General features: G+C 48.8%; 2 protein-coding genes across 7 annotated transcripts in view; one reads left to right on the top strand and one right to left on the bottom strand.

Annotated features, from left to right (window-relative positions):
• DRC1 (dynein regulatory complex subunit 1) overlaps nucleotides 1-19,061 on the top strand; it is a 31,686-nt gene extending 12,625 nt beyond the window's left edge. For both annotated transcript variants that reach the window (XM_020913843.2, XM_020913844.2), the window contains 11 exons: nucleotides 81-203; nucleotides 6,469-6,608; nucleotides 10,186-10,320; nucleotides 10,660-10,892; nucleotides 11,606-11,718; nucleotides 13,042-13,131; nucleotides 13,637-13,723; nucleotides 15,834-15,982; nucleotides 17,039-17,182; nucleotides 17,560-17,662; nucleotides 18,800-19,061. In XM_020913843.2, coding sequence (XP_020769502.2) covers nucleotides 81-203; nucleotides 6,469-6,608; nucleotides 10,186-10,320; nucleotides 10,660-10,892; nucleotides 11,606-11,718; nucleotides 13,042-13,131; nucleotides 13,637-13,723; nucleotides 15,834-15,982; nucleotides 17,039-17,182; nucleotides 17,560-17,662; nucleotides 18,800-18,856 — 1,374 coding nt within the window. In that variant the 3' untranslated portion in view covers nucleotides 18,857-19,061. The remainder of the gene's footprint in view (nucleotides 1-80; nucleotides 204-6,468; nucleotides 6,609-10,185; nucleotides 10,321-10,659; nucleotides 10,893-11,605; nucleotides 11,719-13,041; nucleotides 13,132-13,636; nucleotides 13,724-15,833; nucleotides 15,983-17,038; nucleotides 17,183-17,559; nucleotides 17,663-18,799) is intronic.
• A 432-nt stretch (nucleotides 19,062-19,493) lies between these two features.
• OTOF (otoferlin) overlaps nucleotides 19,494-26,472 on the bottom strand; it is a 90,014-nt gene continuing 83,035 nt past the window's right edge. For all 5 annotated transcript variants that reach the window (XM_070450596.1, XM_020913842.2, XM_020913840.2 and 2 more), the window contains 7 exons: nucleotides 25,808-25,950; nucleotides 25,326-25,414; nucleotides 24,277-24,375; nucleotides 23,878-24,119; nucleotides 23,415-23,593; nucleotides 23,229-23,329; nucleotides 19,494-20,492 (listed from right to left, as the gene is read on the bottom strand). In XM_070450596.1, the coding sequence (XP_070306697.1) occupies nucleotides 20,312-20,492; nucleotides 23,229-23,329; nucleotides 23,415-23,593; nucleotides 23,878-24,119; nucleotides 24,277-24,375; nucleotides 25,326-25,414; nucleotides 25,808-25,950 (1,034 nt within the window). In that variant the 3' untranslated portion in view covers nucleotides 19,494-20,311. The remainder of the gene's footprint in view (nucleotides 20,493-23,228; nucleotides 23,330-23,414; nucleotides 23,594-23,877; nucleotides 24,120-24,276; nucleotides 24,376-25,325; nucleotides 25,415-25,807; nucleotides 25,951-26,472) is intronic.

The following is a 26,472-nucleotide window of genomic DNA, read 5'->3' as shown; positions in this document are numbered from 1 at the left end:
TTTCTGAGGGCAGAGAGACTCCCTTCAGAGTTAGAACAGGGATGGGGCATGTCCTTCCCCTTGTCTCCCTCTGCCTTCAGCTGGAATATCTGATGAACCGCATCAAGAAGGTGGAGGACTACGAGAAACAGCTCAACAAGCAGAGAGTCTGGGACTGCGAAGAGTACAACACGATCAAGATCAAGCTGGAGCAGGACGTGCAGGTGTGACTTGTTTCTCTGCCAGGGTGTCTGGGCGGCTTGGCAGACGGAGCAAGCACCTGTGACTGTCTCAGCCTTAGCAACCGCCCACAATATTCTAGAGCTAGTCCATCCAACCAATACTTACTTGTTATCTGCTCTCAGTGATCGTATCTGAAGGAGCTCATGTACAAGAAACATGTGGAGGAATTCTTTCTGTAATAAACCAGTGGAAAACTGCCAAGATGCCAAAGGGGTCTGGAAACCATGGCATGTGAGGGATCACTGAGAGAATTGTGCATTTTTGCTGGGTGGAGGGAAAGTATCTCTAGGGCCAGGTAATGGTAGGGTGGCCACCATGAGATGGGTGCCTACCATACTCCAGGCACTTAACACACAGTTTTCCTAATCCTTACAGTAACTCAAAGGGGGAGAAATCACTAGTGTCATTTTATATGCCATGAAACTGAGCCTCAGAGACAAGGCTATTTATTTATCTGGTAAATGGTAAGCCCTGGATTCAAACCCAGTTCTGTGTGCCTTGATAACCTCTGTCCTTCCTGGTATTCCAAACAGCCTCCTGATGCTGGTTAAACATAGCAGTAAGGCAGATTATGACTCACCGTCAGAAAGAACTGCCTCACAGTTGGAACTGTCTAACACAGAAAAGGGTCATCCCACAGAACAAAGAGTCCTTTTATGTCATAAAGTATTCAGAGGCTGAATGACTGTGTCTGTCTTCAGTGTAGAACAAGGATTCCTGCAGTAGGAAGGGGGTTAAATTTTCTGGTTTCTAAAGTTCTGTCCAAATCTAGGATTCTGTGTTTCAACGTCGGTTAAAAAAATTACCCCTAATTACATTTAGATGTAACATAGTTGCATCTTAACATTCAAGCATGTTATGTTCATTTCAGTCTTCATGTAGAAAAACATGTTAAAGTTTTTCCACATAGCTTTTGGTAGAATTTCAGTTCTTAACTCCTCTTGTAGCTTTCTATAATGAGATTAAATTAAAAAACCCCATTAGGGAATTCCCTGGTGGTCCAGGGGTTAGGACTCAGAGCTTTCACTACCGTGGCCCCAGGCATTAAAAAAAAAAAATCCTATTAGACTACAGATATTTTTCCAGTCTTGAGAATTTTCTTGAGCCTTTCTTAATATTAATGTCAGGGAGCTGAGAGTTACTGACAAGGAACAGTAGACTTTTGTAAAAAAAGCAGCATGGCTTCTGTGGGCTGTACACCTTACACTGTTAATGAAAATAGCTATAGTTAAGTTTTCTGAAGTTATCTTGGTTCTATGATCATGTACATGATAGCAGTACATACTGGTCTCTAACAGTGAAATAATGGAACCTCACATTCTTTTTTGTTGTCGTTTTGTTTTTCTTTTTGCAGTAAAGACGTTTAACAGAAGATCTACCCTCTTAGAAAATTTTTAAGTATACAGTACAGTATTGTTGATCATGAGCTCTTAGTTGTACATTTTATTTCCAGGGCTTATTCATCTTGCATAGGTGAAACTTTGTAACACTTTGATTAGTACCTCCTCATCTTCCCCTCCTCCAGCCCTTGACAGCCCCTCATTGCAAATTCTATTCTCTGCTTCCTTTTAATTATTTTAGATCTCACATGTAAGTGAGATCATGCAGTATTTGTCTTTCTATATCTGGCTTATTTCACTTAGCATAATGCCCTGCATGTCCATTTCTGTTGTTGCAAATGGCAGGATTTCCTTTTTTAAAGGCTGAATAATATGCTATTGTATGTATATAGTGTTAGTTGCTCAGTCGTGTCCAACTCTTTGTGACCCCATGGACTGTAGCCTGCCAGGCTTCTCTGTCCGTGGAGATTCTCTAGGCAAGAATATTGGAGTGGGTAGCCATTCCCTTCTCTGAGGAAATCTTCCCAGCTCAGCTTCGAACCTCAGTCTCCTACATTGCAGTTGAATTCTTTACTGTCTGAGCCACCAGGGAACCTTTTAAAAATCCGTTAGTCCATCATCAGATATTTGGATTGTTTCTATATCTTGACTGAAGTGAATCATGCTGCAATGAACGTGGGAGTGCAGATACCTCTTCGAGTTCCAGATTTCAAATTTTCAGGTTACACATTAATATTACCCGATCAAATAGTAACCCTATTTTTAATTTTTTGAGAAACTGCCATATTGTTTCCATAGTGGCTGTACCAGTTTGCATTCCTGCTAACTGTAGAAGGATTCTCTGTTCTCCAGATCCTTGTCAATGCTTGCTGTCCTTTGTTTTTTGATAATAGCCATCCTAATAGGTGTGAAGTGATATCTCACTGTGGTTCTGATTTGCCGTTCCCTGATGGTCAGTGATGTTGAGCATCTTTTCATGTGCCCATTAGTCATCTTCATGTCTTCTTTGGAGATATGTCTATTCAGGTTCTTTCCCTATTTCCTGAGTAACTTATTGCTGTTGAGCTATAGGCTTGGAACTTCATGTTCTTAATCCAATGTTCAAATGCTTGAATGAAGTCAAGAAGTTATTGAAGGACATGAATGAAGCCAAGAAGGACATGGGACATGGGGAGGTTATAGAAAAGAGATAAGACTAGGGAGGTGAGGGGCAGAGAGGCAGGTAGCCCAGAAGACCTGGCTTTCCTGGCTCACGCTGTCTGGATTGACTAGTGGTGAGGTGTGGGTATTTGGGAGGCAGACAGATGGAGACTCTCAGAGTGGGAACCTGCATGCAGTTCATTGGTGTAACAGTTCTTCCCTGTGTCAGAATGACTATACTGTACCATATTTTACCCTTGAACTGAGAAAAAGGTAGTTGAATCATGGATTACCCATATTGCAATATGTGGAATATTTTAGTAGATTGAACTTTATCATAGTGCCTCTGAGCTGTAGTCACTAGATAGTAAAGTCAGATAGCATCAATTTTTGTCAGAAGGATATGTCATGCAGCTCACTTCCTAACACTAATTCTTTGCACTGTATCATTTCTAAAATATGGAACTAATTTTTTTGCAAACTCCCAAAATATAGAAGATCCAGTACATATAGGTTTGGCTTGATAGGTACAAGAAGTAAAAATAAGAAGATATACTTTTCAGTTCTTACTGCTAGAAAGGTCATATTAACAATGAACAAAGAGAAACCTATAAACATTATGTACTCAACAATTTAACCACCGATACCCACCACGCCAAAATAAAAGTGCTAGGAACACTTTGTTCTTGATGTAGGAAGCAACTTTTATTTTTAGGCCTTATGTACTCATTTAAAATTGGAAAATGGTTTAGTACAACTTTAATGCCAGAATATTAATCACAAAAGTTAAATACAAGTTATTTACTTAACAAGTACTATGAACTTACCTGGTGCAAAGCATAAAAACAAATAAGATACAGTTTCTGTCCTCTACGAGTTTATAGTCATTTGAGTTAGAAAGCAAGATCGTGAATAGTGTAACTAGTTTAAGAGAGTCAGTGAGGGCTTGGTGGCTCAGTGGATAAGAATGCCACTGTAGGAGACATGAGTTCAGTCCCTGGCCCGGGAAGATCCCACATGCCAAGGAATAACTCAGCCCAATTGCCACAATTATTGAGCCTGTGCTCTCGAGCCCGAGAGCCACAACTACCGAAGCCCGAGTGCCTTAGCGCCCTCGCTCAGCAACAGGAGAAACCCACACCACAGTTAGAGAGCAGCCCCCACTCTCTGGAACTAGAGAAAAGCTCACGCAGCAGCAAAGACCCAGCCGGGTCAAAAACCAACAGATAAATAAACTAAAAATTCTAAAAAAAGACAAGTTCATATTCGTTAATTGTTAATGGCTACAAAGGCCAATTTTTTTCTTTTTTTTCCAAAGAGTGGGTGACAGGGAAGAAAAGGGTAAGCAAGAGTTTGGAATGTGGAGTCTACAGTTCCTAACGGAATCCCTGGGGCCCCTCCACCCCCACAGGTTGAGATCAGTGATAAAGAGGCCCAGTGGTGTCTTTAGAATCAACTGAGACGGCCAGAGGGAAAGGCTGTACCAAATTTCTGTTCTGCTGGGGCGATGTTGGCTGCCGGTGTCAGCCTGGGCCTGCAGTTGGCTTCGGAAAGGAGCTCCCTTGCTGCTCCTACTGTCCCAGGAGAAAGAGAAGAGGCGGTGATCCACACCCACAGTCCCTGGAACACTGAAGGATTTTGGTGACAGGTTAAATTATAATCTTTATAAATGATTCCTCCAAACTAAACATGCTGTTTTGCCATTAGTTTATAGGAACACAGGATACAGCTTTGCGAAAATATCTTTGGATGATTGAATAACAAGCACAGACATTTCTCCAGGCAAGAATATCAGAGTGGGTAGCCATCCCCTTCTCCAGGGTATCTCCCCTAACCCAGGGATCCAACCTTGGTCTCCCATAGTACAGGCAGGTTCTTTACTATCTGAGCCACCAAGAAAGCCCCAGTGCCCTAAGAATATTAACAAAAAGCAGGAGTAGATATTTTCAACAGAGGAAATAAATTGGCTAATAAATATTCAACTGCATGCACAAGCAAAAGACTGTAAGTTAAAACATTTCAGTGACAGATTATTATTATTATTATATATATTTTTGCCCATAAAACTGATTTAGATTTAAGGTCTGTTTTTAGGTCACATCTACTGGCTGGTTAGCTCAGTTGGTTAGTGTGTGGTGCTAATAAGTTCTTTCAGGCCACAAAGAAAAAGACATGGCCTAATTACTTTTGTTCAGAGTTTTGTTAACTGTATTCAACTAGGTGAAATATTGATGATGGTTTCACAAAACCAACAACAAAATAATGGTGCCAGTGGTATTTTTTTCCTTTGAAGATGCATTATGTAGGAAAAATAGTCTATTTACATAATGATTATTATGTAATAATCTGCCTTTCAGAATGAAATTCACAGGAGAATTCATATGGTAGGGCTCGCATTTGTAACTTATGGGCTCTCCCTGTGTTATAAATATAAAAATTGTTCTATGGCCCAATAAGTTTGGCAAATGCTGTCTTATTGACAGGGGCTCATTGCAAAGGAGGTGCATGGACACAGTTAGAGCAGACACCCAGATGCTCAGGGTCACGGGGCTCCCCAATGCCTCAATCCCAGCAAAGCCTGGAGCTCGCTCATGATTATCCGAAATCCAGAGCAGCTCTGGAGACCCTCCTTCTCTGTAAGTGTTCATGCTCTCTCAGATTGTCACCGTCCAACAAGAGACTTTTCTATTGGACTTCTGTGCCAGCTACGCTGAACAGTGGCCTCCCCAGTGTCCAAGGCTGGTCCCATTTGAAGCAGCAGAGATGGTTATGATTGGAGCACAGTGGCATAAATCATCATGACTTTGCTGGAAGAATTGCTGAGAATCTTTTCCCCCAGTGGACATAGCACACAGCCATCCCTAGAAGGTTGCAGGGCTCAGACAAGTGGCTCAGGCTGGAACCACCCTGGGTAATTGCACTTGAGACGAAGCTGTGCCTTCAGCATCTTCTATAGTCCTGTTGGGATACTGTCAAGTCAGAAATTTCTAAATGAAACTTTAAGCATGCTCAGCAAGAGTGGGGTGCGGCTTCAGGCAGCTCCCTGCTCCGTCCCAGGGCCCCAAGGGCCAGGCCTGCCCTGTATGGTGCTGAGCCCTGACAGGTGGGGAGGTGGGTACTTGTCCACAGTCAGTGGAGTGCGAACCATAAATTGTGGGAATCAATTTACTGAGAACCTTTGAACCTGACTTCTGAGAATCTACTGTAAGAAAGTAAAATACTAGCAATATTTTACATGCAGTACTTCCCACCATTATTTTATAATATTGAAGATTATCAAAGTCACATAAATGTATTTGTACATGTATAAATGTGTATACTGTAAGGAAATAATAAAACATCATGGTATATGATAAACAAATATTTCACATATGGTAAATTATAATATAAAAATATTATGTGCCATTGTGTGCTTAGTCGATCAGTCTTGTCCTTTGACGACCCCGTGGACTGTAGCCTGCCAGGCTCCTCTGTCCATGGGGATTCTCTAGGCAAGAATACTGGAGTGGGTTGCCATGCTCTCCTTCAGGGAATCTTCTCAACCCAGGGATCGAACCCAGATCTCCAGCATTGCAGGCATATTCTTTACCATCTGAGCCTTTGTCCAGACCTTTAATTTTCCTCTAATGATAAATTTTCTAAGAATTCAGGTAGAGACACTTTTTCCTAAGGTTCCTCCGATATGACTTCAGAACAAATGACTAGGGCCCCTCGGGTGTAATAAATTGTAACAGGACCAATTAGAATTATTTTTTTTAAACTTTAGATTCTTGAACAACAGCTTCAGCAAATGAAAGCAACTTATCAGCTAAACCAAGAGAAGTTAGAGTACAACTTCCAGGTGCTGAAGAAGAGAGATGAAGAAAGCACAGTGATTAAGTCCCAGCAGAAGAGGAAGATCAACCGGTAAGCTCGAATGCTGAGTGTCTTTCTTCTGGGCCTTTCTGTACTGAAAAGAGGGATGCGTATGTACTCTTTCGTAGGAGTAGAAATTGTTAGAAGTATAACTGATTCTTAGGGCTTCCCAGGTGATGCAAGTGGTAAAGAACTCGCCTGTCAAAGCAGGAGATGATAAGAGACACGGGTTCGATCCTGGGGTTTGAAAGATCCCCTGGAAGAGGGCATGGCAACCCACTCCAGTATTCTTGCCTAGAGTATCCCCATGGACAGAGGAGCCTGGTAGGCTACAGTCCATGGGGTCACAAGAGTCAGGTACGACAGAAGCGTCTTAGCTTGCACGCATAACTGATTCTTATTAAAAGAGGTGTTTTTTTTTTTTTTTTTCTTTTGAAAACAGGATACATTCAACTGGTTCTGTCCTCCTGACTCCACAGGCAGTTTACAGCAAAAAGAAAAGAATTTACAGCAAAAAGTCTGCCTCCCATCCATCTTTTGTCTGGGCCCTCTGTCCCACCTCTGGATTCGTTTCTTTTGCTTTTTCCAAAATTTCCTTATGCACATACAAGCAAACACAAAGTCTCATGCCTGTCTGCTTTTACACGACTAATAGCATCCTATACACATTGTTCTGTATCTTCAAGATGGTTCCATACCAGTTCATAGAGAACATTCATGTTATTTCTTAAGCTGTCTTGTATTCCACTGCATAGATATGCTAGGATTTACTCAACCAGGCCCACACTGCTGTGCATTTTATTGACTTCTAAACTCTTGCTGTTGCAAATAGTGCCAACATAAGTATTAGGTTGGTCAAAAAGATCGTTTGGGTTTTTCCATGACATTTTACAGAAAAACCCAAATGAACTTTTTTTTTGCCAACCCAGTACTTATGTCATTGTGTCACTTTGCATGTGCGCAGGGCTATCTGGAGAATAAATCTCAACTTGTAATTACCGAAGCAGTACATGTGCATTATACAAAATTAGAAAATACCTCAAGTGAAAGTAAGATAAAAACTTATATGCTCAGTCGTGTCTAACTCTTTTTGACCTTACTGTCTATAGCCCACCAAGCTCCTCTGTCCATGGAATTATCCCAGCAAGAATGCTGGAGTGGGTTTCCATTTCCTTTTCCAGGGTATCTTCCCAACCCAGGGATCAAACTCACATCTACTGTGTCTCCTGTGTTGGCAGGCAAATTCTTTACCAGTGAGCCACCAGGGAGGCCAAGATAAAGACATAAAAATACCATATTATTACTATCAGAGATTAAGTATATTTCTTTTCCTCTCTCTATTAATATATAGATATGATATCATACTGCAACTCTTTTGTAATCTCTTTCTAAAAAGTCAATAACCTCCACCTTTTCATTTCAGCAAATTTCATTTCATCTAAATATCTGGATCAAATTCATATTCCCCCAGTTGCCCAAAGACAGTGGTAAAGAACCCGCCTGCCAATGCAGGAGACCCTAAGAGACTGTGGGTTTGATCCCTGGATCCAGAAGATCCCCTGGAGAAGGAAATGGCAACCCAGTCCAGTTTTCTTGCCTGGAAAATTTCATGGACAGAGACGCCTGGCAGACTACAGTCTATGGGACGGCAAAGAGTCGGACACGACAGAGCGACTTAGCACGTAGCATCCTTTACAATGAAAAGTGTTAGTCGCTCAGTCGTGTCCGACTCTTTGCGGTCCCATAGACTATAGTCCTCCAGGCGCCTCTGTCCATGGGATTTCCCAGACAAGACTACTAGAGAAGGTTGCTGTTCCCTTCTCCAGGGGATCTTCCTGACCCATGGATCAAACTCAGGTCTCCTGCATTGCAGGCAGATTCTTTACCACTGAGGAGTTTATCTAAACTAGTACCTCATCTAGATCCAGGCATTTGCATCACATTGTTAAATTAAGTTCCTTAAGTCTCTCTGATCTGTGAGATCCCCCCACCCCTCCACCTGCCAATCTCCTTTTTACATGATACTTATATACTTATTGTATCCTCTTCTCTTGATGTATGTGTGTGAGAGTGTGGTGGGGGTGAAACCAGTTATTCGTCCAAAAGTCCAGGTCAGTTATCTTATAGAATGTCTCATTTTTTGGATGTGAAAATAGGGATGATCAGTGTTTGTGTATGGGGGACTTCTGATTTGTTTTTGAAGATTTTTTTTATGTGAACCATTTTTAAAGTCTTTATTGACTTTGTTACAATATTGCTTGCATTTTAGGTTTTTTGTTTTTTGGGTTTTTTTTTTTTGTCCTCCAGGCATGTGGGATCTTAGCTTCCTGACCAGGGATTGAACCCACCTTCCCTGCACTGGAAGGTGAAATCTTAACTACTAGACTGCCAGGGAAGTCCCCTGGGATCTTCTGACAATTTCAGAATAATGCTTGAAAGGGAAAATTTTATTTTTAGAATTTTAAAACTGGAATTATGTCAGTCCTCAAACCTTCCTGTTCCTGTGTTAATGGGGCTGCTGTTCAGTAGCGTGACGTCTGAAGTCTGGTCTGGGTTCTGAAAGCCATGCCTGTATTATTTCATGTGACAGATTTCCAGTTACAGGACTCCTATTAGCAGTGAGCTGGGCACCAGTGGCCCACCTGCATTCGTCATGCTGTGGCCACGTCTCTCCTAGTGCTGTAGACTTTGACCAACCCCTCTCCTGCCAGCCAGGTTCCCCTGGTGACCTGTGTGAAGCTCTTCCATAGCACTCTTCACACAGTTCTGTAATTAACGTTTGTCTCAGTCTCTGGCTGCACTGATAGTGCTGTGTACTCAGACATATCCTTGTATTCATCTTGGTATTCCAACATATCCTTGGCACAAAAGAGACCTTTCATGTTTGATGAATGCACAAGTGAACGAATGAATGAGTTAGTGAACTCGTTAATAGTATCAGCTCTTTCAGGATGGGGCACTTATATATCACAGGCTTGTGGTGCAGTATAAGTTTTTCCTTTCTGTTTTCCTTGTTTCTGAAAGGAACAAGGTTAGGGAGGTTATTTCAATCCGTGAGTCAGCACTAGATGTGGCACCCGACAAGTGCTGTGTTGAGGCCGATTGAGTCACACTCTTTTTTTTTTTTTTTTTTTTTCAGTCACACTCTTGAATAAGAGGCTACCTCTTATTCAAGACCCTGATGCTGGGAAAGATTGAGGGCAAGAGGAGAAGGGTATGACAGAGGATGAGATGTTTGGATGGCATCACTCACTCAATGGACATGGGTTTGCGTGGACTCTGGGAGTTGGTGATGGACAGGGAGGCCTGGTGTGCTGTGGTTCATGGGGTCGCAAAGAGTCAGACATGACTGAGCGACTGAACTGAACTGAACTTGGTGGGCTTGAGGTTCTGGATGGTTTCAAATGCATTTAGTTCTGGATGATTCCATTACCGTCTATTGCTTTCCTTTCCTTGATCACAGTTGTAGCTGTGTTTAGGAAAATATTTGGGAGGGTTTCCTGCCCCTTCCACAAGTCTGAGCCTAGGTTTTATAGAACTGAGTGGAGTAGATAGCAGATGGATGGATCATACATTGCAGCCTTAGTTCAGCAGTAGACTAACTTTTTTTCCCTCTTCTTCAACTCAGCCTGCATGATGTACTTAACAATCTGAGATCAAAATATAACAAGCAGGTCAAGCAATTTCAGGAGGAGAACCAGTCCCTAACCTCAGACTACAAACGCCTTGTGTTGCAATTCAAGGAGCTTCAGAAAGCCATGAGGTATTTGAGGGATGTGGGGCCCAAGGCATGTGCCCTAGGAGGGGGATTGTGGGAGATGAGCTGGTAGTGACAGTGATTTCATTAGCGTGTGATATCACCTGCTTTGGGGAGCTGGGCCAGAGCACCAGAGAATCTTTTGTGCTGTCTCTCCTGTCACTTTACTTGCATGTCACCTGCCTTGTTCTCATAGGTGAGAATCGTGGGCTCAGAGAAGGGGCCGGGCCCAGGGTTTCCCCTAGCTCTGCCTCAATTCTTGCCCTACCACTAGCTGGGGGTGCATGTGGGGGACTGGTCCAGCCCTGGTGTCAGCTGACCACCATCAGTAACTCTCCTTCCTAGGCATTTTGCTCTCATTGATGACAAGCAGTTTCGGGAGATTTGGCTGATGAATGAAGAGGAGGCAAAGGACCTGATAAACAGAGCCCTTGATGTAGACAGAATCATCCATACCCATCATCTAGGACTCCCCTGGATGGCACCCAACTTCTGGTTCCTAAAGAATGTGGGGCCAATTTCTCAGCAGCAGCAGAAGTCCGCCACACAGATCTTAGAGGAAGTGCTGATGGAAGCAGGTGACCGGAACAGAGTCAGAGCGTCTGCAGGCTGGAGTAGAGGGGCCTCTGAGAACATGTATTCCCATCAGCAATCTGCTGTCTTGCACTTTTCAAAATCTTTTCATGTGTATTATCTCATTTTACCTTTTGAGCAAGTGGTAAAATCTGGGTAGTACCATGATTTTTAGTACTGTTTTCAGACAAGGAATGTATAGCTTTAAACTTAACATTTGTAAATTTAAATGAAGAAAACTTTTGGCTCTTGCCATCAGCTGCTCTTGCTGACATTATTTTTATGTGAAGCAGCTGCTTTCCCTACATTTTCATTGACTGTTTCTAAACTGCCGCAGGGTTAGAAACCATAGAGTAGATGTGTTAGATCACTCTCTAAAATAAAAATAAATAGGTCCACGGTTTCTCTCCTACTTCCTGGTCAAGGCTGGATTTTGGGTCTGATGTTTCTAGGTAGATAAAATTGGGAAGAGTGGGGCATTATAGGCTGGTCAGGAGCGGCAGAATTCTCCAAATAGTCTCTTATTTCAACCCCAACCCTCCCATTTTTTTTCCCCCCAACATAATAGGTTTTCATGAGCTAAAGTGACTTTAGTGCCTTGAAGAGGCCTTCGAAGGTATACATTTTCTCAAGGAAAGCGGCTTGACTGTCCCTCAAAGTGAGCCAGGCAGAGGAATCACCTTCTTTTTCTTTCTCTCTCTTCTGTGTCCCTTCACAGAAGAGGACGGGGCAGAAGAGGACAGCTCAGCATCAGAGTCTTACCTGGACCTGCCGAAGCAAGTTTCAGCAAGAACGACCCGCAAGATCTTGATGCTCCTGTGTGACGAGTCGGTGAGGCTGGGTGCCTGGCGGGAGGCTTTGCAACTTTCTGCCCTTACTTCTCGAATACCGCCTTGGATGACACTGGAAGGGCCAGAGGTGGCCTGGAGGCAGGAGTGGGCCTGCCCAGAGGATGGTGCTGTTGCGGGGGGACCCCTCCTGTCTGGGCTTCACGGGGTTGCAGAGAAGCTGTCATGCTCCAGTGCTGGCCTGGCTGGCCAAGGGGTCCTCCCTTCGTGGGTCAGCAAGGCGGGTCTATGCCAGCAAGGGACCCCTGCTAATTCATTTTTTTAAAAAATGCTAAAATATGCTCATCTGCAAGAGAAAGGGTCCCAGTCTTGCCCCCTTGCATCCATCTGACAGTAGGGTGGCCACAACCCATGGTGGCCTTTCTCTGGGAGATGAGTTTGCAATTACTCGGGGGGTATTAGGCCTTGGATGTCTTCACTCATGTTAGAAAACCCACTGGAATTGGTGTAATGATCTTGTTGGAGCTGGTTTAGCTAGAAGTCCGATTGTACCCAAACAGAATTGCTGTTTACTTAGGTCTTCGTTTCTGAGATAGGAGAGAAATGGTACAAAGATTGGCAGGCGCCAGTCCACTTGGGACAGTTCTTGGGCACGACAGGGATCTCTTGCCACTGAGGGCAGCTCCTGCTGAAGGAGGAAGTTGACTGACTCTCTGTTCTGTCCGCCGGCTTGCTGCCTGCGGCCTCCTGTCCAATGCGTTGTTTGCACCCAGTCTTTTCCCCTCTCAGCCCCAATTGATGGATACTGGGTTCTGTTCCGGTGTCTCCATCTCCCTCCAGCCTTCCTCTGCTCCAGATCAGCACCTACTGCTGTGTCCTGGAGATGTCTGAGGACTCTTTTGTTCAGTTGCTCTGTTGTGTCTGACTCTTTGCAACCCCACAGACCGCAGCACACCAGGCTTCCCTATCCTTCACCATCTCCTGGAGCTTGCTCAGACTCGTGTCCATTGAGTCTGGGGGCTAGCATTTGAGTGAAGTGACATGGGTGGGAGGGAATGGGACTGGATCAGGTCTGGACTGTGGTGGGGAGCTCAGGTGTTCGCCCCTGTGGCCTGTGGCGAGGTGAGTCAGCGCCTTCTGAGGATGCCTCAGTCCATCATGAGGACTGGCTTCGTCCCTGAGAAGGACTCTTAGGCATCCCAGGAAAACCTTCCTCTGGGGTGCCTGGCAGCTGCTCGATGTTCTGGCCCTGGGGTTCTTTCTGCTCTGCGGAGTCATCCCTGGCTCGTTGCCCGGAGGGGGATGGGCTGCAGGACTTGTCCTGAACCCAGTCTCCGACTGGAGATATCGTCTCCCTTCTCCTCAGGGTTTCCTCATAGAGAGCAAGCTGCTGAGCCTACTCCTGCCCCTGGAGAAGAGCGAGTGTTACCTGCTGAGACTGGACGCCATCTTCTCGGTGAGTACCCCCCAGGCTGAGTGGGTTGGGGGATCCAGTGTAACACAGCGCCCTGGGTTTTCCAGCACTGCCTCAGCCCTGGAGTAGCGCCTGGGCTCCGGGGGCTTCCCTAGCTCACTGTCACATCCTTCCCTTTACCTACTCTCCATGTCAAGAATTGGCCTCAGAGTTGTGTCGGTGACTCCCATCCCACCCCTTCCTCTGCCAGCCCCTTTCTCATGGCCCAGCTCTCAGCCATAGGTTCTCCCCTTCACCCCTAAACTCAGAGGCGTGTTCAGCTCCTTTTAGCATGCTCCTGCCCACCAGGCCTGTATGGAGCTGTTCTGAGCATTCTTTCTCTGTTCTGACGTGCGTGTCTGCACTCACTGTGCTTTCCGGTGTTGAAAGGCCTGTTCTCTGGGCCTTGGTAGGGGCCAGGGAGGCTGAAGGGGGCCAGCCCCTGCTCTTGGGAGCCTAGGGACTTCTTCATATGGTGTTTGAAGCGGTCATTCTATTTTTTCCTCAGGCTCTTGGAATTGAAAATGAAGATGACTTATATAAACTGGTTAACTTCTTCCTCAAATACCAAGCTCATCATTTACCTCCCAGCCAGGTAAGGTGAAGTGTAATAAAAAAAAAGAGAGAGCATTAAAAATTCTCTTGGAATCCCCCAGAGGGCACTGCCACCTTTGAATAATACTTGTGATTCAGAAAGATCCCCTGGAGAAGGGAATGGCAGCCTACTCCAGTATTCTTGCCTGGAGAATCCTATGGACAGAGGAGCCTAGTGGGCTACAGACCATGGGGTTGCAAAGAGTTGGACATGACTGAGTGACTAGCACTTTCACACTCGGGGGAAATAGTGGGGATTTTGTGTCAAAGCAGCTTTTAGCACTTCCCTTGGCGTTGTTACTTTTTGTATTTGTAAAGGGAAGGCTAGTTAGCCATCAGATCCTCTTCTTACATTGAAGCCGAAGGGGTCTTTTCCAGGACCTTCCTTCAAAGCCAGGCCTTAGTCACATGAGACCTGGACCCACCAAATTCTGAATATTTTGATTCTAACACTTTCTTACAACTATCTTGATCGTAATTGACTATTTTGAGGAAGTCATCATGTTACAAACTTGTAAAATTTTAATATTAATATAAAAATTAAAAGCATGAATTAAAAAAGGTTTTTAGTATTTTTTAGTGTCACAGTGAGTATGAGTATCCTGATAATGCTTCCAGAAAGAGTTGGCTCAGGGGACAAAACTGAAAAGCCATAAGAGAAAATAAGGACAAACTGGCTGCGTCAAAAAAAAAAGTCCTGTAGATCAAAAATCGGTATAAGCAAAGTTAAGATATAGCTGACAGGAGGGAGAAATATTTTTAATTCATATCACAGATAAGGGCTAATTTCAATCTATAAAGAACTCTCATAAACCAATAAGAAAAACATCCACAACTCAGTGGAACAGACAAGGGATATGAACAAACACCTTTTAGAAGAGACATACAAATAACTTTAAAGCATATGAAAATATAATCAGGCTTTCTTATATTTAGAGAAATGCAAATTAAAAGGGCTCAAATTCAATTTTCACTTGTCAGGTTGGCAAAAATCCATAAGCTGGATAACAGACAGTGATGGCTGAGGTTTGGGAAGCAGGCATGCTCATAGTTTACTGGTGTGAGTTTAAATTGTTGCAGCCTCTGTGGCAGACAGCTTGGTAGGATCAACTATAAAACTGTATAGTATACTTTAGCCTGTGCTCCTCTTCTAACATTTTATCCTATTGATGTGCTCAATACAGTGAAATGATGTGTTTATCATAGCTTATTCATCACAGCATTGTTTGAAATGACAGAAGATTGGAAATGATCCAGATTTCCATCATTAAAGAATTGATTAATATATGCTGCATCTACACAATGCAGCTGTAAAAAAGAACAATGAAGTTCTTTAGGCATTTGTGTGAAAAGCTCACTAAGGTTTGTTGGTATGTGAAACTCTATAAGTAGTAGAGTATCATTCATGTAAAAATGGAAAGGAAAAGTGAAAGTGTGTGTTCTCATATGGATATATATTTCTTTGGAAGGATATATAAGAAACTGATAATGTTGGTTTACTGGTGGGAAGTAAACTGATTGAACTGTGCAGCAGGAGTAGAAGAACTTTTTAAAATTAAAAAATTAAAATTTGAACTATGTTCGAGAGGATATTTATATCATGTAAGCTTTATACATATCAATAAAATGAACACCTGTGAACTGGATACCAAACTAGAACATTATCACTGCTGTGTGTGTGTGTGTGTGTGTGTGTGTGTGTGTGTTTAATGCATGCCCAGAATGCATGATCTTAGTTCCCCAACTGGGGATTGAATTCAGTGTTCAATGAAAGTGAAAGTTTCAATGAAAGTTTCAATGAAACTTTTGTTCAGTGAAAGTGGTGAGTCCTAACCACTAGACCACCAGGGAATTCCCCCATTATCACTGTTATGAAGCTCCCTGTTTGCCTCTTCCTGGTCCCATCTTCCTTCTTCTCCACTCTTTTCCTTCATTATCTCTTTTTTTGTGTGCATGTCTGCATCTTTCTTTTCCAAAGCTTCTGTAACTTTCTGTAAACGTTTTCTCCGTTTTTCCTCTTTCTAGCTGTCTTTATACACTCATGCTTCCAACCATAGTTGCCCTTGCATCTTTGTCCACACTGGTTCCTGGCATCTGTGTCCCCACTACAGGAGCCGCTGGATCTCAGAGCAGAGAAGGAAGGGAGCCTTGTGGATGGGAAGTCGCAGGAGAAGGAGCCCCCTCCTTCTCCCAAGCTCATCCACCCCAATGATGTCCTCAAGATTCTGGAGGCCTTTGTCATGGGTCTGAGGAAGCCCAGGTAGGCTGTGGTGCTGGAGGGCTTACCTGAGAAGTGGGGGGTGGGGGTAGCTGGATGGGACGGGAGCCAAGTGGATACCAGGAGGGGAGAAGAGGCTGCTGAGTTAGAACTTGGGGAAGTAAGTAGAGGATGTACGGAAGGAGGGCGAGAGGAATCCATGGACATTGCAATGAAAGAAATAGATACAGAAGCGATTTGCATGTTTTCATTCATCATTCATTTATTTAACGAACATGTTGGGGGCTGCTGTGTATAGGCCCTGTGGGGAGAATACTTTGTGATCAGAATAGTGGTCAAAGCACATGGAGGTGTCAGGCTACTCAGAGGGGAAGTGGTCGCCTTCATCTGAGATATCAGAGAGGGTTTTAGGGGGAGATGGCGACAGAACTAGGTTTTCCTTGGTGGACATTGTTGGGGGGACAGGCTTTTCAGGATGTCACAGTGCAGGGAAAGACCTGCTTCAAGAATCATGACAGAGTGGTATGACTGGAGTGTCAAGGGTCTGGGGAATGAGACCAGCTTGGGTAGAGGAGCCAGGCTGGATCTTGAGAGCCTTATCCAAATTCCCCAAGGTCTTGGTCTTTACCCTTTGGTGGATCGGAGCCAGAAAGTGATCTTAAGCCATGAGGGAGCCAGGGCAGACTTGCATTTTAGAAAGATGACTTTGGTGGCCGACTGATGCCTGATTCAGGGACTGTAGTGGGACGGTTTGTCCAGGTGGGAGGGGATAGCTTGGATGAAGGCTATCCTGGGGGTGTGTGGAGAGGAGATAACAGGTTTTAAGAGCTGCTTTGGCTGTATCCGTGGAAGAAATGGACATAATAGTGAGCTATAAAGCCAGTGAGGTAAACTGATCGAGAGAAAGGGGGTGGATGACACTCCTTCATAACGGAGACAACAGCACCGAGGATCAGGAAACTTGATGGATAAGCAGGTATTGTTTCTGAGGCTCTTCCATGATCGGATGAAGGTGACAGTAAGTCTGTGAGGGGCACTGCTTGGGGGCCCTGGTGACATCAGGTTGAAGGGAATGGTACCAGTGCTTTTGACCTTCAGGGACTCTTGGGTGCCAGTGAAGTTGCTGAAGGTTGTGCGAGACGACTCGAAGGACTCCGAGTACTGGAAGGCCCTGACCACGGTTATCCCTGCCACCACTGAGAACCTCTGGGATGCTCTGTATACAGCCTTGGAGAAATACCAGTGAGTGTGCATGCCATGGCTCAGGAGAAGGAGGGGAGGCAGGGCAGGCCCAGGGCAGGCAGGTAGGAGAAGCACTCTGCTTGGAGTGGCCACCTTTGCCACCTCCCTGTCCCAGGAACTCTTGGAGAGTAAAACTGCTTTTGGCAACTCAGGTGGGGGGCTATGTAGTGTTGGGGGATCGAACCCTCCGGCTTTGCCCTCCCTGTTTTGTTCCGGGTGGCTTGGCTCCTTCAGGCCTGGAGGGCTGCCTTGGTGGGCGAGGCTTCTGGGGTCCTCATTCATCTCCAACCAGAATAGAAGAGCAGAGATCCTGGCTCCTACTTGATCGAGAATGGAGGAGGATTCAATGGGCCTCTTATCAATTTTTCTGCCCAAAGCCTCGTCCTGACCCAGAGGGCTGAGCTGCTGATAGAAAACTGTTCTCTGGAACGGCAGAACACAGAGCTCCAGCAGTTGCTGCAGCAGTATCTCAACACCAAGGTGGGTCCTGGGAGGGGAGGCAGGACACTGGGGTGCCGGGGTGGGGGGCGGCAGCAGGACTGGCGGAGACACTGGAGGAAGTGAGGCATCCCCTCTCCACCACCTCCAGAGGCAAGGGAACTTTGAGATGTGGGCTGTCATAGTGTCACTTTGACACCCATATAGTTTTTGGCACCAGATGTTTGTTGGATGGCTCTGCAAGGCAAGAATCAAACCAGCGCTGGCCTCACAGCTTACAGAGCCCTTCCACATGAATTTTCTTCTTTGGTCTTAACAGCTGGTCTGTGAGGTGGACAGGACAGGAGTGATTCTCCCGCTTTCACAAAAAGGAGGATCAAACCACAGAGCCTCTGTCACTTGCCCAGAGCTTGGGCTCTTCCCGCTCTGCCAGCCCCGGGGGTCTGGCCTGGGATGTGACACCAGGAAAGGGGGCTCCAACCGAGGCAGATGTTTCCCCCGGCCCCCTACATAGACCTGCTCCAGGGACAGCTGGGGTGACTTTCCCGTGTCCTAGCAGGAGGCAGATCTCATGGTCTGCTCCACTGGAAAGAGCCCATTGGCAGTGCAGCCGCTGGCTCTGCTCTGCTCCTGTGGGATCCTTCATGTGGCACTTAAGGGTGAAACATGGGGCTGGGCGTATCTCCTGAGTCATCAACTGAGGCCAGCCACATGCCAGCCACATGCCAGGGATGTGTGGTCTGTGGGGGTCTCAGGCCCCTGGCCACACCTGAGCAGGGCATGCAATGAGCCTGGGGGTCACGATGGCCTCTTGGGCCAAGACAGGACTCAGGAGTTTGGGAACCATAGGGGGCCACCCTTCCTTCGATGCTACAGTGGATAAATGGCTGGGGAAGAGCATGGAAGAACGAGGCCAAATGGGCAGGTGAAGCGGGGGAGGTTAGGGTTCTAGAAAATGGATCAAAGGGGAAGGTTAAGAGCATTACCAGAGGCTGTTGTGCTGGAGCAGAAGTCAGGCAAGGAGCCCAGGGCTCGGCTTCTGAAGAAGGCATGGTGCGTGCAGGCTGGCCCAGGAGACAGAAGGACGTCTTTGGGGAAGAAGTGCTCCTAGAGACTTGGGGGCCTGTTGGCAGGTGGACCCTGGGGGAAGGGTAATGACCATTACTCTCTCTTTTCCAGATAAACTCTGAACTGCAAGTTCCTCCGACTCAGGTGTTCCGGGTCCCCACAAAATAGAGCCAGACCTCGAAAAGCCTGTTGCAGTAGGGCTGACAGTGGTATCGCTATTGGTGTGGGAGGCAGTACCCCCTGGGGGCTTCCTGGGGGCCCACTCCCTGTGTTTTCCAGACCTGTTGTTGTTGGACCTGTTGAAATAAGGCGCTGAGAGGAGTTATTTGGATTCGACAGTCCCGATTAAAGTCTTAAAAAAGTTGTGTCTGAATCGCTTTAAAGAGCATTCCCCACCTGACACCTCTGTGTCATGAGGGGACTTTGTCCCTGGCTTCAGACTGGTTTGAGAACAGGCGCGCAGCTGCAGGCCGAGACTGTGGCTCAGGTCTCCCTTCTTGCTTCTGGGAACAAGTGGTGCCTGGGAGCTCTGGGCCATTTCTGGGTCTATGCCTTCGGACTGTCACTAAGAGTGCTTTAGTGAGCTTTTGGGGCCCCTGGGTCCACCAGGTTGTGCCCCTGGGCTGAGGTGTGACATTCCTCCCAGGGCAGCCTGGGCAGGCAGCCCTGTACCGCAGGCCTCCTTTGAACCCTGGGTCACAAGGTGTCCCCTCCAAAGGGGCCCAGCCTGTGCTGAGCTTGCCAGCCGACCCTGTGCATCCCTCCCCCACAGTCCCCCCACCTGACCCACTGCAGGCTTCTCAGCTCAGGATTTGATTTCTTTTATTAAGAGAAAAATCACCACTCAAGAGAGGAAAAACAGCCAAGAGAAACTCAGCTCACACAGGCGGCGGTTGGGGCGGGGTGGGCAGCCCTTCAAGTGCAAACTCCAGGCAGCCCCCGGGGACTGGAAGCTCAAGCTCAGCAGGGGCCAGGCAGGTGGGTGGGGTACAGGGTTCACTGCCGGCGTGCTGGCTTGCCAGGGCTAGTCCGGGCAGAGGAAGCACTGGGAGGCCATCAGAACCTGCAGGCTGGGCGGGGACTGGGCTTGTGCACCCAGACAGCGGCTGCCTGGATAGAGTGGAGTGGCCCGGGGAAGCAGCCACCTGGCAGGATTCCTAGAAGGGATCTGGGATCACTTCTGCAAGATCAAGATGGCGGCTGCTCTTGCAAGATTATGTCTGGGGAGGGGGAGGGTGATGCTGCTTGCGCATTGATTCTTTTTAAAGCCCTGGGCGCGGTCCATGACATGATTCTCTTGATTCTTCATTAATTTCATTAAAGCTTTAGCGCTCTGCTGGAAGGCCTGGGGAGGATTTCTGGTGGCTTCCTCTGGCAGGTGGGGCAGGCTCTGGCGCTTTCCCACGCTCCCTACCCTGCAGGTAGGGACGAGATGGGCAGGACGGGGCCAGCAGTAGGCTTGGGGTGGGGCAGACAGGCAGGGTTGCGGGCGGCGGGGGGAGGGGGGGTTGCATCACCAGCCCTTCCCAGGAGGAAGGTCCCTGGGACTGAAGGCCTCTGTGCCAGAGGCGGGGCAAATGCACAGGCCCAGGAGGGGAGCTGTAGGGAGGGCCCCCAGGGCCTTCATGCCCCCAAGAGCTTCTTGACCATGTAGCCTGGGAGGCTGTAGAGGAAGAGCGCCAGCATGAGCAGTCCCAGCAGCGCCAACACGATCTTGATGATGAGCCACTTGTACCGCGTGCAGATGAGGTACTTGATGGACTTGAGGGGGTTGAGGAACCAGACGAAGGCGGTGTCGGGCCGGCTAGGGGGGGAAAGCCTCGGTCAGGGGAGTGGCACCTCCAAGACACCCCATCCCCGCAGCCCCTCTAGACCCCAAGAGGGGTCCCTTCACGGTCCCAGTTCTCCCCAGAGTACTGAGTGCTGGAGGCAGGGTTTGAGCCCATCTCTTAGCTCCAGCTGTGGTGTTGGAGAAGACTCTTGAGAGTCCCTTGAACAGCTAGGAGATCCAACCAGTCCATCCTAAAGGAAATCAGCCCTGAATATTCATTGGAAGGACTGATGCTGAAGCTGAAACTCCAGTACTTTGGCCACCTGATATGAAGAAGTGACTCATTGGAAAAGACCCTGATGCTGGGAAAGATTGAAGGAGGGAGAAGAAGGGGATGACAGAGGATGAGATGGCTGGATGGCATCATTGACTCAATGGATATGAGTTTGAGTAAACTCCGGGAGTTGGTGATGGACAGGGAGGCCTGGCGTGCTGCAGTCTGTGGGATGACAAAGAGTTGGACACGACTGAGTGACTGAACTGAACTGAACTTAGCTCCAGCAAATTCTGCCTGCATTCCCCATTCTCTTTGCAGAGAACAGCAGTTATCCCAGCTGCTCCTGAGGCCTAGACGACATTTTTGGCAGCTGGGCAGCTACCCCTCGACCCAACACTTGCAGTGAGGGCAGGTCAGTGCTGGAGAAGGCTGTTGCAGGCAGTTCTGGTTATTACAATAGGAAGCTCCCCTACTGAACTGTTCATTGTGGATGGTCTAATACTTGTGTGTTCACAGTGAGGTTTGTGTTTCCAGCCTCTTCCCCCTTTAGGCTTCTGTCCCCACCAGGCCCTACCAGGGGTCTGAGGATCCCCAGGGTGGGGTACATGCCATCCTCACCTCTGACCTGCCCACCATCAGGGCTGGATCACTACTATACCTTCTTCAGGGCCACCTAGCCAAAAAAGGGCTTGTTGAGCTTACATTCTGTTGACTGTGTGACAAGAACAATAGATTCTATAAAATGTCCAGATAGAAAATCAAAGTACTGAACATGCTTCTTCAAACTCTTCCTGCTCCTGGGGGACATAGACCGCACCCTCCAGAGCCAATCAGTGCAGGGGGTTGTGGGCAAGGGCACCTAGTTTCCAGTCCCAGTGGTGACAGGCAAGTGAGGCATGTCTTAGAGCCTTGGATTCCTCACTTGTACCATGGGGTTAATAGCAGACCCCACCTCCGGGGTTGGTGAAAGGGTGATGTGAGAAGGTGCTCCCCGTAGGCCGGTTACCAAGACCGAATGCTGTGGAGCTACTCACTGCCATGCAGGGCAGGAAAGGGCTCGGGTTGGGAGGAGGATGCTGGTAGAATCTATTCAGGACTGGATGGCTGATCCCAGTCAAAGCCTTTCCCCTTTCCTGTCCATAACTCAGCTGCTTTCTGCCAGTAGCACTGGGTTCGATTCTGACCAGAATGTCACTGGAAGAAGAGGTGGTATTGTGCAAAGGACACTGGATGGACCATTTGAAAATCAAGGCTGAGTCCTAGCTCTGCCCTGATTTACTAGGCGGTGACCTTGGACAAGTTCCTTTTCCTCTCCGGCCTCATATGTAAACATGCAAGACAGTCATTTGCAGTTCTGAGTCTAGGATACCACTTGAAAGCTTAAAAGTTGCTGTCTGCGCTGTCCTTGTGTGTGCACTCCTGTGTGCGTGTGCGTGTGTGAGTGTGTGTGTGTGTATGTGTGCACATGCGTGCCACATGCTGGCCAGCTCATAGCCCTAGGTCCAGGAGGAAGGGAGGGTACGAGACCCAGGAGGCTTTGGGCTCAGACCCCAAGGATCTTCTTGACCAGGTAGCCAGGCAGAGTAGAGGAAAAGGGCAAGGAGGAGAAGCAGCCAGTGATACATGCATCACACGAAGTAGTGGGCAGACTTGAGAGGGTTCAAGAACCAGATGAAGCTTGTGTCGGGCTGGTTAGAGCAGCGACAGGAGCAGAGGGGGCACCGAGGAAGGACACAGAGGATGAGGGCCGGGGTGTGGCGAGGGCCCCTGGCCAAGATGAAGGTGACTCTCAGCTGAGTATACAGCTCCAGGTACCCCCCTCCCCCAGCCATCAAGGCTGCCTGGGGCCCCAAAGCCCACCACTGCAGCTGTTTGCCTTTGTCAAAAACTGTGTGCTTAGTCACTCAGTCATGTCTGACTCTTTGCGACCTTAAGGACTGTAGCCTGCGGGGCCCCTTTGTCCATGGGGATTCTCCAGGCAAGAATACTGGAGTGGGTTGCCACTCCCTCCTCCAGGGGATCTTCTGAACCCAGGGATGGAACCTAGGTTTCCTGCATCGCGGGCAGATTCTTTACCCTCTGAGCCACCAGGGAAGCCCAAGAATACTGGAGTGGATAGCCTATCCCTTGTCTAGGGGAACTTCCCAACCTAGATATCGAATCAGAGTCTTCTGTATTGCAGGCGGATTCTTTACCAGTTGAGCTACCCGGGAAGCGCCTGTCAAAAAGTAGGAAAAGCATTTAGCTCAGCTCAGTAGGGCCTTCCCTGTACTATAGCCCGTGTTCTGGCCTCAGAGGGAGGAGGTGGATCCTGGGGGGAAAGGGAGGAGGGAGGAGGCTCTCCTGCAATGAGGCTGTGGCCCAGGAAGGGTCAGAGAGGGCAGAGGTGCCCACAGAGTGGGGGCAAGAAGACCAGAGGTTCTGGCACCTCCTTCCTGTTCCTGTGCCCCCAGGGACCAAAGTGGCAGGGGACTGGCACGCAGGGCACTCACTTGGGTTTCTCTAGGGGATCAGGTTCATTGCGGGCCAGGCCCACAGGATTCTTTTCCGCCTCCTCGGCAGTGAGTAGATGCAACTCCGCTTCCACTTTGCCCTGCAGAGAGGAACAGCATGGTGCTGGCGCCCGGGAAAGGTGCCAGGCCCTCCCCTACCCCCTGCCCAGCAGTGGTGAGGCCCACCGTGAGCTCAAACTCGTCATTCTCGTTGCGGGCTAGGAGGGGCCACCAGCCTTTGACGCGCTTCTGCTTGAAGATGGAAACCAGAGGCACATCCACCTCCCCCGTGGCCATCTCCATGGTGCACTGCTTGGCCGTTTTCGCGCCTCGAGGGAAGCGGTTCAGGTCCAGCTCGATGGCCCCTGTGACAACCTGAGAGTCAGCTCCTACACTGGGTCCGATTGACACTGGGTCTCCCCACCTGGGCTGGGCTCACCCTGCCCCTGCCTCCCCCTCCTCCGCCCCCACTGGAGCATCACCTGCTCCAGACCTGCAACCACACCCGAGGTGGGGGCTCTCTCCACCCACAGCACTGCCAACCCCCCATCCACTTCCTCCTCTCCTGCCTTCCAGAAAGGTGGGCTTGCCCAGCTCAGCCCCCCTCCCACCCAGGGGACCTCTCACTGCTCTGGTCCCAGCCCCGCACCCAGGAAGTCGTCAGCAGAGAAGTGGTCGGCGTCCCAGATCTGCAGCGTGAGCCGCGCGGGGATCTTGTATTCGGTCTCGTCCCAGGAGAACATGGACTCCTTCTTGGAGATGACGATCTTCTCCTCAGCAGCCAGGTAGTCGAAGGGGAACAGGTAGCGCCAGTTGAAGTTGCCCTCGCCTGTGAGGGAGTGGTAGTGGACGTCTGTGTCCTGCTTGTCCTCCTGCTGGCCCTTCAGCCACCTGTGGGGCATCACATGCTCTAGACCTGCAACCACACCTGGGGTGGGGGCTCTCTCCACCCACAGCACCCACCCTGTCCTCTCCCTCCTCTCCTGCCTTCCATGAAGGTGGGCTTACCCAGCTCGGCCCCCCTCCCACCCAGGGACCTCTCACCCACCCCCGCACGAAAATGTCGCTGGACTTCTCCCCAGTGAAGAAGTCATCGTCTTCCAAGACCACCTCATCCGTGTTCCACACGATGACCCGCAGCTCGTACCTGGGTTAGGGGTGGATTAGTGGTGTGGAGGTGGGGTTACCAGGCTGGGGTTGAAGATGAGGTGACCGGGACAAGTCCTGGGGACTTGGGATGGGCATGGGGCCTGGGCCAAGCTGGGGCTGAGAGAGCCAATGTGGGGAGAAGTTGAGGGGTTGGGGAGACGTGGGGGGCCCAGGGTCAGAGAAGAAGCTCGCCCAGCCAGCATGGTTATTGAGAGAACAGCCAGGTGGGGTGGAGGGGGACGCAGAGAGCCAGTTGGGCTAGAATGCCAGGACCCAGAGCACAGTCCTCCTGGATGAGGGGAAGCTGACTCAGGTCTCAGGGAGGCTGCCCAGAGAGGGGCAGGGGCCGGTTTCTTGGGCGTGGCTGAAGCGAGGCTTGGAGAGTCAGGAATCCCCCCTCCCCAGGGGCCTGAAGCTCCACTGAAGCTCTAATAGAAATTTACATTTAAGCCCAGCAGCTGGCAGTGGATCACCCTGGAATCTGATTTCTTTTACATCCTTGCCCCCGAAGGGGATTTTCCTCCTGAAGTGTAACTGTCATGATAAATGAGGTAATTCCATCTCTACTTTAGGAGTGAGGTTGAGTCAATCTCCAAAAATCGACTGAAATGGCTCCTGCTGTACTTAACACCCCTGGACTGCAAGTCCTGGAGATACAACGGGTTGGGGTGTCCCCTGGTGGCGAGCCATGGAACAGCTCACTCAGGGTCCCACCTGGGGAGGGTGTCGGTGTGAACCCATGGCCCTTGCAGACCACACAGTGGGGGTGTGTGGTCCCCTCAGCAAGGGGACCTCCCCAGGGCAGGCCCTTCAGCACTCTTCGTGGGGAGCTCTGTTCCCCCAACAAGGCCACGTGGGACTGAGTAAGGTGACCTGGGCCTGGAGGCTCCTGCAGAAAGGACGCATTGAGGAGCAGGGAGGGAAGGGCACTGGCCCCGAGCAGCTCACTTCTTGGGCTTTCGAGGGGAGATGTCCAGAGGTGTCCCGGGGGCCGGCATGTCCATGGGAAACATGTCCACCCACAGCTCCAGGCGGCCCTGAGGAAGGGGGTGTGGCATGTCTCACGACTCCTTCCTCTGCCCAGCAAGGCCAGCCCTCCTCTCCCTCCCCACCTTTGTTCTGGCAGGACTCATCAGTTTTCATTCTTGGTAGCCAGCAATCCATATGATGTCACCAACAGCCAGTTGCAGCTTCTGAGGGAGATTACCCTAGGTTTCCACCAGAGGTGATGTGATTCTCACTCAAAGCCAAGACATGAGCCCTGGTAGTTACGGTGAAGGGCATGGTGTGTGTGTGTGTGTGTGTGTGTGTGTATGGGGCGCCTGATACTTCTGGGGAAGCAGCAAATAGCATGGAGAGCTCTTTTTATGGACCCAGGTTGGGACTCCCTGATCCCAAATACTGAAGAACGTCAGACTCAGGCCAGTCACCTGTTCGATGCCCGGCTTGTCGGGGTTGAGCAGCGGCCGCGTCTCCACGTGTTCGGGCACCAGGCGGCAGCCCACGCGAGGGATGTCCTCCCAGTGTCTCAGGGCCAGCAGCGCCACATGCTCTTCCGTGGGCTTCCTCTGCCCTGTGGGTGCCGGAGGTCAGCTCATACGTGGGCTCAGCAGAACAAGAGACCTGTGCTGGGCCAGGGGCTCAAGGGCACACAGAGGCCCCTTCTCTGGTCTGCTGATGTGGAAACTGAGGCTCAGAGGGAGATGCAACAGCCCAAGCTCTCAGCTGCCTCATGGGCCCAGAGGGGTCTGTGTTCTTGGGTTTTCCCTGCTTGGGGGGAAACTGACCTGAGAATCCCGCTGGGCTGCGAGGGAAGAGAAGAAGCTATGTCCTGTCCAGCACCTTGAAGGTGGATGGCACAGGCTTCCGGCATTTGCTGGTTCTCCATGAAGGGCCACAGGGCAAAAGGGTAGGGAGAGCCAGACCAACCTGGGTCTACACTCCCCTCACTCTGCTTTGTAAAAGCTGAGTGACCTTGGGCAAGTCACTGAAACCCTTTGGGTCTCGCTTTCCTCATCTGTAGAATGGGGAAGAATCTTCCTACCCCACAGGGAGGCTGAGAGGAAGAGAAAGGGGACAAGTGGGCAAGTTCAGT

The sequence above is a fragment of the Odocoileus virginianus genome, chromosome 2, assembly GCF_023699985.2.
Source record: "Odocoileus virginianus isolate 20LAN1187 ecotype Illinois chromosome 2, Ovbor_1.2, whole genome shotgun sequence".
NCBI classification, from domain to species: domain Eukaryota; kingdom Metazoa; phylum Chordata; class Mammalia; order Artiodactyla; family Cervidae; genus Odocoileus; species Odocoileus virginianus.
Note: the sequence above shows the minus strand (reverse complement) of the source record. Positions and strands in the feature narration are given on the sequence as shown.